This window comes from Erinaceus europaeus, unplaced genomic scaffold, assembly GCF_950295315.1.
Source record: "Erinaceus europaeus unplaced genomic scaffold, mEriEur2.1 scaffold_1056, whole genome shotgun sequence".
NCBI lineage: Eukaryota > Metazoa > Chordata > Mammalia > Eulipotyphla > Erinaceidae > Erinaceus > Erinaceus europaeus.
Window position 1 is genome coordinate 18,586 of NW_026648058.1, and position 15,647 is coordinate 34,232.

The following is a 15,647-nucleotide window of genomic DNA, read 5'->3' on the forward strand; positions in this document are numbered from 1 at the left end:
ACTGGGTGCATTGATTTAGTTGAGGTAAGCAGAGGCAGTATCACATGGTAGGAGATCAAGAACAGAAGCATGAAGAAATACAAGCAAAGGAGTCAGGAAGTAGAGCAACGGATTAAGCGCAGGTAGCACAAAGTGCAAGGACCGGCTAAAGGATCCTGGTTTGAGTCCCCGGCTTCCCATCTGCAGGGGAGTCACTTCACAAGCAGTGAAGCAGGTCGGCAGGTGTCTTATCTTTCTCTCCCCCTCTCTGTCTTCCCCGCCTCTCTCCATTTCTCTCTGTCCTATCCAATAATGACAACAATAATAACTACAACAATAAAACAAGGGCAACAAAAGGGAATAAATAAATATTAAATAAAAAAAAAAAAGAAATACAAGCAAGTCCCAGAGGTTCTAGGATGAGGTAGGTTCCTTGCTAACTTAAGAGTTTAAGATGGCAATAGATAATTATTATTATAATGGGCCCTCCTCAATCGCTATCGAACAGGCCATGGCCGGTGCGCCGCTATGTTCCATCGCTGGGGAGCCAGAGACCACCCGAACTGCCCCTGCAGCTACAGACAGACTATGACCCACATAGTCAATGACTGCCACCTCTCCAGATTCAAAGGAGGTCTCGAAACTTTACATCAGGCTCAAACTGACGCTGTTGACTGGCTACGGAAGAAGGGCAAATGCTAGAAGAAGAATAGCCAAATTATCTGGAAGCTTGATTTACTTTGGAAATCCCATGGTTAGAATTTACTGTACCATATAAGATCTCACTATTATTTATGTCATTTAATCCTATTTACAAATAACTGTATCTTAGGTACTGCCAGGACCGGTTGCTTCTGATCTACTTGGTCAGAAGAATGATTTAGTATTTAAAAAAAAAAATGTTATTATTAGAAATGCTTTAACAATTTAAGCCCAGTGTCAGAATTCAATCAGTTAACAAATTTGAAACATTAAGTTTCAAATAAAGGAATATATACTCATAACTGAAATCTATGCATTTAAAGAACTCGAGACATTCAATGTTTACCCTTGACATAAGACTGTAAGTTAATAGGAGTATAGATGAACACCATTCCCACCACCAAAGATCTGTGTCCCTACCACCACCAACCCCCGTACAGTGTAGCTGAAAATCTATCCTTCATGGGACAGGATATATGTACACATGTACCCATAAGTTAGGGGAAAATATAAACCTTAAACTAAAAGTGCTCAATAGTTAGCTGTGAGTAGACTTAGATTCAATAAATTTAGCAAAAAAAAAACAAACACTAAAGAAGACACAAAGTACCTAATCCGATATTTACTACTTAACCCTCGACACCCTCCCTTTCCTACCCTCGACTTCGCTTCCCTCAATCACTTTAAGACTAACTTTGTCAGATAATGTATGGATTACAAAAGCTGGGTAAGGGCAAGAGACGAGCACACTTTAATGATGGCCTTTTTGGCCAATACCAGGCCACCCCATCATCTCAGGCTTTAGTCAGGGAATCCTTGGATTCCCACACAGATATGATGGGCCTAGGTCTCTAATAGATCCCTCTCCCTACCATCCCTGGTCATCATAAGCCCTCTTATGGACCTGCCCCACTCTCTGAAGAGAGGCTAAATCAACCTACTCTGCTAATTGAGGAAGACTGGTCCTGAAATGAGTGCAGCCTAGAATGTTCCTACCTATGACCATGGACTTCGAGCTTAGATTAATAGGGGCTCAGAGGTTACACAGGCTCCTGTGCTAAATAGGAATACATATGAGCCCTAGGAAAGATCAATGGGGTTAACAATGGCATTTATATATTTTCCTCATATTTGGGAGCTACCCTCTGCCCTAATCCAGCTTTCTAGTACTATTTCCAACTCTGACACCATCTTCCCAGACAATACTTTTAGTCCACCTGCATGCTATCAGGCTCAGGCAAAAATTAATAAAATTGTGGGCCTTTGGAACATACCTATTGACTTCCTAGCTTCTTTCCATATGAATACCTCTAGTTTCATCTGCTCTATTCCTACCTTTGGGTCCCTGATGATTAAATTATTTGTCCTGCTTTATATCTTGCCACCAAGTTGCAGATGCTACCATGCTGCCGTCCTGACTTTCCTGGGCAGACAACCTCACCAATGAATCCTAGAACCTCACATCCTCAAAGCCCTGCCCACAAGGGAAAGCTAGAAACAAGCTGGGAGTGTGGGTGGAACGATCAATGTCCATGTCCAGCAGAGAAGCAATTATAGAAGCCAGAGCTTCCATTTTCTGCACCCCATAAATATCTTTGGTCCATACTCTCAAGAATAGCAAAACTTCCCATGGAGGGAATGGGACACAGAACTCTGGTGGTGGGAATTGTATGGAATTGTACCCTGTTGGGCATTATGCCAGTTCCCCCCTGCTCCATGCTGCATTGCTTGATGCTGTGGTCTATTTACATAATCATTGTTTTGCTTGAGACCCGCCCTGCCTGCAGGGTATTGGTTTAATCCCCACTGGTTAGAACCTTCGCAACAGCTGCTATGGGAGCTTGCTACCTTCGTGCTTTTTTCTCTCCACCCCCCTCCTAGCTATTTCCTTTTCCGACCTGCCACTTCCGTTTCATAAGATATGTGTTTTCTCTGATCAATAAAAAAAAATTGCATTGCGTTCCGCTCAGCCAAGAGTTCCTGGTCCCTCTCCCGCGTTGCTTAGTAAGAAGCAGCCCAGGTTGGCTCTGGTCGAGTTCTCTCCCCCGCGATGCAACCCGACAACACCCCTGTTATATTATAATCTTGTTAATCATTATTAAACCACTAATAAAATTATTTTTAAGTGGTCTGGGAGGTGGCACAGTGGATAAAGCATTGGACTCTCAAGCATAAGGTCCTGAGGTCAATCCCAGGCAGCACATGTAACAGAGTGATGTCTGGTTCTTTCTCTCTCTCTCTCTCCTCCTATCTTTCTCATTAATAAATTCTTTAAAAAAATTATTTTTAAAAAAAGAGAAGAAATGCATAAATGCATAAAGCAATGAGCTCTTGTTTGCATGGCATGGCAAAGTTAGCATGCTTCTATCAGCAAATAGCTGGTTCCCAATGTTAGAAGATCAGAATAATGTTAATATTCTACTCTATAAGATGTATTATAATACCACTAAAGTTTCAAATATTGGGTAGGAGGGCAGTTCTACCATCCAGGCCATTATTCTCTGGCATTTGCAGACTCAAAAGCATTTGCACATTTATATAAACATCTAGATCGTAAGAAGTGTGTCATTCTTCTACTTTGCTCAATTGTTTAGAACTTTGTGAAAACCAAGGTACTTTTTTTTTTTAGATTTTCCTTTAAGTACTGCACTGCTTGTAACTATAATTTCAAACATAATCCATAGCTCAATGACAACCATACACTGCAAATCAATTTTATCAACATGTAACATTCATATGAGCCTTTGCTGTTTCTAGGAACTTACACAGGAACTGTCTTATTTGACCTTCACCAACAGCTAATGCAGGAAACAGGTGTTAGTATTGGTGCTTTTTAAAAGAGTTAACATTCAGAGTTAAAAGAGACTTATGAGAGTTCCACCACTGGTAAGGAAGGATTCAAGCCCTGTATATTTTCTGAAAAATAATTTAACTCTTCTTCAAGCCCCAGTTGGGAAACTATAGCTATTCTCATATATTATATAATAAGCAGTGATAGCAATCAAAACTGCTCTGGGGAATTAGGAACTAGAAAGAGGATTAATGGAGATTTGTAAAAACCTGTTCACCTCATTTTAATAATATATTTCTGGAATGTCAAATGTTTGGCATTTCATATGACAAAGTATACTCTGTCCAGCACAGCCAGTATCAATATATGGAAATACTGCTAACACTTTAGTAATTCTTGTTTTTATATTTCTAAGAACTGTGTTCCCCCTATTTATCAAGGGTCTTACAAATCATAGGTTCAAATTTTTATATTTATTTATTGGATAGAAAGAGAAATCAAGAGGGAAGGGGGAGATAGAAAGGAGGAGAGAGACACCTGTAAAACTGCTTCACTCCTCATTAAACTTACCCCCTCATGTAGGGACCAAGGCCCTTGTGTACTGTAATATGTGCATGCAACTAAGTTCACCACCACCCACACCCCCAGGTTCAAATTTTTAAAAAAGCTTTTTCAGAAGTCAGTGTTTTAATAAGTAATACTTTACTAGATCAGTTAGCATTTTCACCTAGCTTGTCAGAATTGATCATTTAGTTCCAAAGTTGTTATTGTTATCAGTGTGATAGATTCTTGTTGTAAATAAAAATTAAAAAGGGCTTTGGAAAATTAAAAAGGGCTTTGGCTGCGGCACATAGTGGATTTGGCTGAGAGATGGCTTGAAGTATGTTTAAAGGAATCAAGGTTTTATTAGGGCAGTACAGAGGTATGGTACATTATTTTAGGTACTGCAATAAGCAATTATCAGCAGGGGTTAAGACTATGCTAGGTAGGGGACAGGCAGTAGCGCAGCCGGTTAAGCATATGAGGTACAAAGTGCAAGGACCTGCGTAAGGATCCCGGTTTAAGCCCCCAGCTTCCCGCCTGCAGGGGGTCAATTCACAGGCAGTGAGGCAGGTCTGTAGGTGTCTGTCTTCCCTTTCTCTCTCCATTTCTATCTATCCTATCCAACAACAATGACATCAACAACAACAATAATTACAACAACAATAAAACAACAAGGGCAACAAAAGGGGGAAAAAAAGAATATGCTAGGTGGGAGTCAGGCAGTAGCACAGTGGGTTAAGAATACGCTAGGGGGAGTCGGGCGGTAGCACAGTGGGTTAAGCACACATGGCACGAAGTGCATGAAACGGTGTAAGGATCCCAGTTCAAGCCCCAGGCTCCCCACCTGCAGGGGAGTCACTTCACAGGTGGTGAAGCAGGTCTGCAGGTGTCTGTCTTTCTCTTTCCCTGTCTTCCCCTCCTCTCTCCATTTCTCTCTGTCCTATCCAACAATGACATCAATAATAGGTACAACAATTTTTAAAAAAAAGGGCAACTAAAGGGAATAAATATTAAAAAAAAAAAAAAAAGAATACGCTAGGTCAGGGAGTCAGGTGGTAGCACAGCAGATTAAATGCAGGTAGCACCAAGCTCAAGGACTGGCATAAGGGTCACAGTTCGAGCCCCCTGCTCCCCACCTGCAGGGGGGTCACTTCACAGGCGGTAAAGCAGGTCTGCAGGTATCTATCTTTCTCTCCCCCCCATCTTCCCCTCCTCTCTCCATTTCTCTCTGTCCTATTCAACAACAATGACATCAAGAATAACAATAATAACTACAGCAATAAAACAACAAAGGCAACAAAAGGGAATATTTAAAAAAAAGAAAAAGAATATGCTAGGTCCATAAAGTCCATGAGTAGTTATGAAAAGTTCAGTCCCATGAAATAAACTATTATCAGCTGAGGTATAGGTTACTCAGGGTTGTAGAGGAGTCTTAAAGTTTACTGGCTAGCTGAGTCACACGTGTTCAGTTCCCAGGAGAAAGAGCCCTGGCAGGCACCTTGAACAACCTCAGCCAACCAGAAGCAGCAGCCAAAAAAAAAAGAGCTGACTTCTGGCTGGCGGTACTTTTAAGTCTATTCAGTGCTGTGTGCATTTGCACAGACCGGATCTACCCACAGTTCACTGTGCATTTGCACAGATCACTGTATGCTCTGTCACCAAGGCTGACGTCAGCCAAGCGCTGTGTCCAGACTTCTATGGTTGGCCGGTATACTGCATCACAACAGATTCTCACAATTTTACACTCTATATGGAACCTTGTTTACCTGACACCTTTAAGGCCCAAAGACAAATGTTCCAGTTATTTTTTAAAGAACTTTCTTATTTTAAGACTTTTTAAAAAATATTTTATTTATTGAGAGGGATAGGAAAGAGAAAAAGAACCAGACATCACTCCGGTACATGTGCTGCCAAGGATTGAACTCAGGACCTCATGCCTGAGAGACCAACACTTTACCCACTGCGCCACCTCCCAGACCACTATTTTAAGATTTTTAAAAATATTTATTCCCTTTTGTTGCCCTTGTTGTAATTAATGTTGTTGTTACTGATGTCATTGTTGTTGGATAGGACAGAGAGAAATAGAGAGAGGAGGGGAGAAGACAGAGACACCTGCAGACCTGCCTCACGGCTTGTGAAGCGACTCCCCTGCAGGTGGGGAGCCAGGGGCTCAAACTGGGATCCTTACACCAGTTTTTGCGCTTTGCACCACCTGCACTTAACCTGCTGCGCTATTGCCCCACTCCCTGTTCTAGTTATTATAAAGCTTTACTTTCTCAGAAGTCTTTAACAAATCTAACAAACCAATCTCCAAACCTTTCTCCTTAAACTCTTAAACTCTAAAGTACTTAGCATTCCTATCAAGACCCAGGTAAATGTGCCAAAATAATTCCAAAAACTAGGATATCTTTATATAAACATCTAAGCAATTAACACTCAGAGATACTACTTTAGTTGCTGTCACAGCTAGTAATATTTAATGGTATGTGTTGTTTAATAGAGGGGAAGCCAAACATTTTATCTTTGAAACTACTGTTGATAACTGATGAAAAACCCTCAACTGTTTATTCATTAGTCATGTTTTATTATTTTGAAAACCATAATTTTATTTTTTTAATATTTTATTTTTGGATGAAAGAGAGAGAGGACAGAGCATTGCTGAGCTCTGAGCTTATGGTGGTGCTGGGGAATGAACCTGGGACTTGAGAATCTCAGACATGAAAGTATTTGCAGAACCAGTATGTTATCTCCTCAGTCCACCCAACTGTCATTTTTAAAATAAATCAAGACACAGCCTAAGAAATTACATACATTTGCATACATTTCTTCCCAGCCCTATGCTATCTCCACCCCCAAAAAAAGTTAAGTTTTAGTTTGAAGTTAGAACTTGTCCTGTTGCTGTCTTATTAATGACCTACTTATCTGCTCTCTGCCTTTCCAACTAAATGAATACCACAGCCATCTTGAGTCCAATGACTGATTTTTCCTGAAGAAACCAAGGGACTGCTCGATTTCCAGTTGCCCTCTAAACTCAAGATTGAATGGCACTCTGCAGATTTTAAATACAGTAGATATTGTTTGAAAGTCCGGGGCACATACATCAAATGCACCCAAATTTAGTCATCTGGCTTTGCTGTGTGCCACAAGCATAATTAGACAGCTAGAGGGATTTGTTCAATCAATCATGAAATGCAGAAAACAAACTGGAACTCCCAAAATCTACTAGAGTATTAATCACACAAGAACATCTCAAGCTGACAGTGACAATGTTCTCCAATTGCTTAATTTAGCATACTAGCTAATAAACTTTGGTTTGGGCACCACCTAATGGCAGGAAATACTTTTCAAAAATCCTGCTTGGCTTCGTGAGCATTGCTAATCTTTAAATGCTAGGTTATATAGATTTAGAAAATGCCTGTTCTTTTCTGCCATTTTAAATGACTTTAAGTGTTCATCTTTAAGATCTCCCTGCCTACTTGGAATAATAAGTGCCTTTTAGAGTTGGAAATGTACCAATGAAGTAAATATTCTAAAATGTTAAATTTCATATTTAGATATTTAAATTTACCCTCATAATTAAGATATACATTTTTAGTTGAACCACTTAAATTATCTAAAGGCTATTCAACTCTTCCATACTGGATAACTGTATAATAACCTGCCATAAGGAAAATAGTTGGGGCTGGGTGGTTATGCACTGAGTTAAGCACACATAGTACGAAGAGCAAGGACCCGGGCAAGGATCCTAGTTCGAGCCCCCAGGTCCTCACCTGCAGGCGGCTCACCTCACAAATGGTGAAGCAGGTTTGCAGATGCCTATCTTTCCACCCCCTAATCTTGCCCTCCTCTCTCAATTTCTCTCTATCCTATTTAAAAAAAAAAAAAAAAAAGGAAAAGAAGGCCACCAGGAATAGTGAATTCATAGTGTAGGCACCAAGCCCCAGCAATAACCCTGAAGACAAAAAAGTTTACCTTTCTATAAACATGGCACTTATTGTAAGTAATTGAATATATCTAACTAGCTGCTAAATTCAATTCTAAATGCATGAACAGTGATGTACACACTTTTAAAAACCAAGCACATTTGCTTTATGATTCACCAAGATATAAAATAGTTGGGATAAGATAAAGCAGGTAGCCAAAAAATTTTAAGAAAAAAAAAAGATATTTATTTACACCACTGAAATAATCCCATAAGAACAATATACACCATATTTATTTGAAAGGATCAGACTCCTTCCAAATACAAGAACTGTTTAAACCAATACTGTCAACACAAAACAGTGGTCACATTACATGTCTGCAGGCGTAAGTGTTGCAAATATATATTTTTTTTTACTAGATATTTTCACTTAAAGTATTTGCACTTAGACAAGATATAGCTGGGACAGCAAAAACATTCTGTTCATGCTTTTTAGGATTAAATCTGCGGTACGTCCCATTTTGCATTGCCTTTAACTGAGTCTATGGCAACAGTTTAAGCAAAAATGCTCTATTTCACCACACAAAAGTAATTTGGCTCCTTGGTTTCACAAGTTTTCTATTTCTCATACTATTACATATCTGCATCACAGTTGATGTTTTTCCAGTTTTACTCAAAGAACACTGACACATATACAGACCAAACTGACAGCTCAGAATTCAGAGAAGTCAATAGTGAAGACAGAAAACTGTATCTACAATAAAGAAATAAATAATAAAAATCTTGGGAGTTTTAAGCATACCAATATTGCTTCCTTATTTAAAACTGGGGGGTGGAGGGTTCATAAGGGGAAAAGCAGTAGTTCAAGATAGGTTTGCCGTAAGTTTAGTTAGAAAAAAATACAATGAGACAAAATATACAGACATAACTTATTTTCTAAGTCACAAAGTGACACTTAAATATACATTTTTGTCCACTTTCATGTGTTGGGGTATATGGTAAAAACAGTAATCAATGCTGGAGAAAAAATTTTTTTTTCCAGAATAACAGTATATTCTTATGAGGGGGGATTTTTTTTTAAAGCATATTGCTATGATCTTCAAAAAATATAAAATTAAATTTACAAAAACTGGAAGACCAAGTATAAGCTGTCTGTTATTTGTTTCAGTGTCCAGCACTATAATAACGATTTCTAGCATCAAAGCAAGAAGTTCCTGGATTTCACATATCTTCAGTAACTGCTGATTTAACTTGTAACTACTGTCCTTGCTTCTTTGAGAGATACCTGTAAGAAATAAAGTGTCTAGGCTGTATCATGCTAGATTCACAACAATTTTCACACTTTTTAAGAAAATGTTTGGTATATTTTATCTTGACATTCCTTTATATATAAAAATAAGGATTTCATCCCCACATGATTCATAAAAGGGACTAATGTCACAAAAAAATTTACAGGTGGTACCACACACAAGTACTAGTCTCTCAAGTTCTTTCTACTAAAAAGTGCCTAAAAGATGAGTGTAGGGAGAAAAAAAAAGCCAAGTTAGAGTTTAATGTGAAAGGAGGAAGATATTTTCAGGAACCATGTCTCTGCGTTAAAAAATATTCTTAGAGTTTTCCCATTTTTAAGTAAAAATTAACAATTAATGAAATATAGACACATGAATATGTATATATGGGGTCACCAGACAATTTTTCATTCATTAGTGTAAACAGTAAATGAATATGTAATTAACTTACCTCTCCCAATATTTGTGATTTAAGTCCAAAAAGTCATCTAATTTTGCTATTTCCTTGAGGTACTGAGTTAACTTTAAGAGTTCTTTGTCTTTATCTCGATTTAGGTGTGCTTTCATAAAAGGCCTTATCTAAAGGAAACAAACATTACTCAACTTTTCATACAGCAATAGGAAAAACTGCAAACCTACTCATCTAAAAGTTATATCAGTAAGTTACACCTGTGCTACTCCATAGAACTAATTACAAATAAAACATCTGAATGAGGGTTCAGGAGATAATTTAATGTTTTGGTCTTTCTCTTGCTCTCTCTTTCTCTCTCATTATCTCTCTTTTCTTGAAATAGGGAATAAAAGTTGGGCCAGAGAGCTGGCATTAGTAAAGTCAGTTATACATGAGGCCCTGAATTTGTCCTTGGATTTGTCTAATTAAAGAATAACAGGGCCAGGGAGACAACATAATGGTTCTGCAAAAGACTTTAATGCCTGAGTTTCTAAGGTCCCACCCAGGTTTAATTCCCTGCACCATAAACCAGGGCTGAGGTGTGCTCTGGTCTCTCTCTCTCTCTCTCTCACACTGTATCTCTTGGATGAGTTGGCTAACCAAAGAGATTGCTAACACAGAAGAGACACAAAATATATGCAATTTTCTAAATAGGGTTTTCTTGCCTGTGACAGTAACAATATAATACTTCCTCCCCCACCCCCACCCTCAAATTATGAAATGCAGTAGTACTTAAAAGTTTTACCACACATTCAAGCCTTTGACAATTAATGGTCTTACCTTTAATCCATTCTGTGGGTTCATGAGAAAATTTCTTCCTATGTCATCAAACATAATAGTGTTTTTTTTGCTGTAAAACTCTGAAAACTTTCCCCAGATGACACCAAGAGGCTTTACCTTGGGATCAAAGTTCAGAATTAGCTCAAACTTTAGCAATAGTTTATCCTTACTTCAAAGCAAAGCTACTATGCCTAAGACTCCAGAGTCCCAGGTTCAATCCCCCGCACCACCATAAGCCAGAGCTGAACAGTGCTCTGGTTAAAAAAATAAATAAATAAAATCAAAGCTACTACAAAGCAGTAGGGCAGAGCACTTCTCTCCTTCTATAAAGGGGGAACACAGGCAGTGTGAGTCCTCTAGGTGTGCTGATGCCTAGCTGAACAAGACTTCCAACAAGATTTTCCATAACTTCAGCATGGAGACTTGAGGTCAAAAGAAGTCATTTAAAATGTAAGAATTAAAGGAGCTGCCTAAATGTGAGCACTGACATGACTTCCTCAGAGCTTAAGGGTCACATGGGATCCTTTTTTAAATTAGAAAACCAACGCAGGATAGATACCATAATGGTTATGCAAAACAGGACTTCTGGGGGTGGGACTGTGGTGCCCCAGTAGAGCATAGGCATTACTATGTACAAGGACCCAGGTTTGAGCCCCTGCTTCCCACCTGCAGGGGGGATCTTCACAGGAAGTGAAACAGGCCTGTAGATGTCTATCTTTCTCCCTATCTCCTCCTCCACTCTCAATTTTTCTGTCCCATCAAATAAAAATAATAATAATAGTAATAATAATAAATAAAAAAAACTTCTGTGTCTGAGGCTCTGAGGTTCTAGGTGCAATGCCTCTATAACACTGTATGCCAAAGCTAAGCAGAGATCTGGGAAAAATCAAAAACAAAAGAAACAAACAAAAACACAGAGAACCTAGTGGTGGGCAATGTACCCTGATCTTTTTGTCACATACTTTTGGCATGGGTGCATAATGCATAATTTCTACAAGCACCATTTAATATTAAACAACTTAATTTGTAAATTCTTGTATTTATTTCTTTTTTTAAAAAAAAATCCAATTATTAATGGGAAGAGGGAGGTAAAAGAGAACCAGAGCATTGCTCTAGCATATATAATGCCAAAGATCAAACTCAGGACCTCATGCTTGAGGGGATCTAGTGCTTTACCTACTGCACCACCTCCCAGGCTGCCTTGCTTTTATTTCTGAGTTCTTAAAAATAAGCCTTTGAAAAGATTATTGAAATATTTTAATTATCTGACATATTTTAATTGTATTTGTCTCCATTTGTTGGAATTATTTATTACTCAAACAAACCTACCAAACATTTAAAGACAAATAGCTAAGACAGATGCAGTAAGGCAGATTCTTGGTTTTATTAGCTAACAAAAGCACTGGAGGGGGGACAGATAGCATAATGGTTATACAAACAGACTCTCACGCCTGAGGCTCCAAAGTCCCAGGTTCAATCCCCAAAACCACTATAAACCACTGCTGGGCAGTGCTACACCTAAAAAAAAAAAAAAAAAAATAGAACAAAGTTGGGGCTGGTGATCTGGGAGGGTGCCTGTTTTGGCACACATGTGACAAAGGTTTGAGTGTCCCAGCCCCATATACTGGGACACATAAATACTGGGCACGAATAGAAGCTTCAGTATTGTAGTGTCTTTCTATCTCTCTTTGTCTGACTCTCACTCTATCTGAGTCAGCAGAGAAGTCCCAGCAACAACAACAAAAATACGACAAAGCAGTATTTTATGACATTCAGTATTAGAAACTTTATATATTTATATAGGACCATTCTATAATGAGGTCAACTTGCTCCTCAAAATACATATTGCTTTGTTCTCAACAAGAGAAGTAATATTGCTGACTATAGGAAAAATCCAAAAACACAGACATAACAAAGGAGAAATTTAAATGACCTATAATTCAGTCAGTACCAAGAACAAAAATTAGATATTCTAATATGTTTCCCTCCAGTCTTTTTTATTAAACAGCAGCCTTGGGAAATTCACAGACCTTTGGTTAAGGGAAACCTGAACCAAACAAAGATTTTCTAAAGTCTTTCTAACGGTTTGCAAATACTGATCTCTAAACTATTTCTCTCATTTTAATGTATCAGAAAAATTTACATTACTGACTATACTACAAAAAACAAATGAATAGTTATATTCGATCAAGTGGATGAACATTTTTATATTCAATTCCTTATTGAGGGAGATATTTATTTTTAACTCTCTAAATTTTTTACTATTTGATACATCTATGTAGAATATTTCCCATTTTAGTGTTTACATCCTGTAAATGTACTGCTCTAGTAGGTGATAAAATGTATTTCCCCTGATGTATGATCTTATTAATTTAAAGGTATTCCTTGTGTACTTACGATTCTATTTATGATAACAACATCAATACTATCTCCCCATATCTTCCTAGTGTGCTTTCTCCCCAATTTGCATGCTTCTAAATGCCACAGATCATGAGCTTCCTTATCTCCTCTCCTCCTTTTTTTTTTTTTTTAACCAGAGCACTGATTAGCTCTGGTTTAAACTGGGGGATTGAACCTGGGATTTCAGAGCCTCAGACATGACGGTCTCTTTGCATTACTATTATGCTATCTACCCCTGAGCCTCCTTATCTTATGTCTATCACAGCATTATGCTGTTGACAGGCCTCAGTAATACAACAAATTAAGTGACAAGTAAACAAAGTGAAGAACCCTATAATCCTTTTGGTCTAACCTCTTCTTTACATGTTTCTACTTAGAGATGAATCATACGATATCACTTTCATTTACAAATTTTTTAAAAAATATTATTTATTAATAAAAGGGATAGGAGGAGAGAATGAATCAGACATCACTCTGGTACATGTGCTACCAGGGATCGAACTCAGGATCTCAGGCTTGAGAATGTAATGCTTTATCCACTGCACCACCTCCAAGACCACTCACAAATTTTTTACAAGGAAAGGTGACTATATTTAGGTTTGTTTCTAGTCTCTTCCTTAGTGACACTCAGAATTTTATTATTATTTATTTTTTTTACTTTATTTTGCCTACTTAGTCTTTAGGAACACAGTGTTGCCCATCATAATGAGACAAATGCCCATAACCCTTCTAAACAGCCCTGCCACAAAAATCCTTAACTTTTTTCATTATGCTTTGACTCACTATCTCTTAATACATCTTCCTATTTTCAAATCCAATTAACACTTTGCTAGCCACTCAAAGATATTTCTAAATCCTTCCTGAAGTTTAATCTATCAGTATGCAAAAAAATATATTAGAAATACAAAAAAAAAAAAAAGCATTTGAGTCTTATATTTGTATCCAACTTCAGGCTAGCTATCAAACTCAAGCAAAACTACTGTAATTGTGTGTCCCCAGGAACATGCCTAAAATAGACTTTCTAGCTTTTTTCTACACTAAGACCCCTAATCTTACCTGCTCTAATACTACTTTTTGGTTCTTATTCATTAATCATTTTGTCTCAATTTATGTCCTGCCACCTTCCAGACACCAAGTTGCAGACACTACCATGACTCCATCCTGACTTCTCAGGGCAGATGACCTCACCAGTGTGTTCTGAAACCTCACCTCTCCAGAGCTCTGGCCCACTAGGGAAATATAGAAACAGCCTGGGAGTATGGATCGAGTTGCCAACACGTCCAATAGAGAAGCAATTATAGAAGCCAGAACATCTACCTTCTGCGCCGCCAAAACAACCTTGATCCATACTCCCAGCAGGGGAGAAGTGATAGGATAAAGACGATGAGAGGGATCTGAACTCCAGCTCCATAAGCACTGAGAGAAAGCAGGAAAAGGAGAGAGATATATGGAGGTAGTAATGTTGTCATGAGTGACTAGAAGGGGAAGAGAGGATTGGATCAGGAAGAAAAGGGGGGGGGACATTATGTATAAATGTAAACAAGATAGTTGTACAGATGATAGTTGGCCCATGTCTACAACCTTAGAAGAACTGTGCACTGGGGAGACTGAAGATTCAGAACCCTGGTGGTGAGAATGGAATGGATTCTTACATACCCTTGCTGACATGTAATTTTGTAAATCAATATTAAATCACTAATAAAAAAAAAAGAAAGACAGGAAGGAAGCAAGGAAGCAATTGAGTCTTTAAAAAGAAGTAAAGTGATTTCTTACATCTATTAGTCCTCTTCTTGGAGTATGCACTGTGATCATAGCAGCACTGTCCAACATGAAGGTAATCTTGTAATTTGCATTTGTGCTCACACCTAGCTCCTATAAATACAGATATTCATGTAGTTAAGATACAACAATGTGGAAAATTCCAGGCTTTCTGAACAGTCCTGCTGCAGTTTCCCATAATGCCAACTTTTGACCCACTGGCCACCAAATCTTGCTCAACATGAAGCACCTTAGCTTCACTCAGCCAATAACTGGTAGTCAAAGAAAATAATCTAGAAATAGATTACTTTCCAATGTACTGTTTTAGGAGAGGATCACTTCCTTAAGTATTACAGAAGTAAAAGAAACTTGAAAAGAAGGCATTATTGTAAAATGTGAGAAGAGAACTCTCATCTTTAAAAAAAAAAAGTACTTTCTAGTACTTTCTTCCTGTACTTTTATCTTGCAAAAGACACAGGTATTAAATGTAATCTACCACTGGACAGACTTCAAATACACCTCTACTCCTATTACTGCTATTTCAGTTAAATTATTACTAACTTCCCTACTATAAGAATGAAATCAATTCAATTTGGAACTTCTAAAGAGACAAAGGTTGCTTCAAAACATTCTTAAATAGATTGTTTTCTAACACTTACTTTCATCTTAGCTTCAATCCACTTCATATTTGTTGCAGCTAAAACATGAGGAATGCAGATATAATACATATGAAAAACTTGAATTTCTTTTGAAAAACTTTTCTGTAATAATTAGTTTTCTAAGCAAAACTGGAAGTTTACATACATCACAATCATAATCCCTAGCATATTTATAGTATTTAAGTACTTATAAATAAAATCTCCTTTTAGTGCCTTTAAGACAAAATTTAAATAACTTGTATCTAAAAAATACAAATAGTGAATGCTCAGAAGAGTATTCAACTGAGGAAACACATGTCAAGATCTAAACTCTTTAAGAAATAGCCCTCACACTATTCCTTGCAATTCGACTTGAATTTAGGTTTCCTGGATC

The 15,647-nt window shown here is 37.9% G+C and overlaps 1 protein-coding gene across 1 annotated transcript; it reads right to left on the reverse strand.

Annotated features, from left to right (window-relative positions):
- Positions 1–8,854: 8,854 nt before the first annotated feature.
- Positions 8,855–15,419, reverse strand: LOC132536604 (ubiquitin-like domain-containing CTD phosphatase 1). Its single transcript, XM_060184688.1, has 5 exons — positions 15,275–15,419; positions 14,631–14,729; positions 10,458–10,574; positions 9,678–9,805; positions 8,855–9,222 (listed from the first exon to the last, which is right to left on the reverse strand). Exons 1-5 carry the CDS (start codon positions 15,341–15,343, stop codon positions 9,195–9,197), a joined length of 441 nt encoding a protein of 146 aa, XP_060040671.1. The 5' UTR covers positions 15,344–15,419; the 3' UTR covers positions 8,855–9,194.
- Between the last annotated feature and the right edge of the window lie 228 nt (positions 15,420–15,647).

Bases quoted from the DNA above. Each gene is read 5' to 3' on its own strand.
- LOC132536604 (XM_060184688.1), bottom strand. From the start codon at position 15,343: ATGTATTATATCTGCATTCCTCATGTTTTAGCTGCAACAAATATGAAG. The intron at 10,575-14,630 runs GTAAGAAATCAC...TTTGATCCCAAG, and splicing joins CAAGAAGAGGACTAATAGAT to GTAAAGCCTCTTGGTGTCAT. The intron at 9,806-10,457 runs GTAAGACCATTA...TGTTTCCTTTAG, and splicing joins ACCCACAGAATGGATTAAAG to ATAAGGCCTTTTATGAAAGC.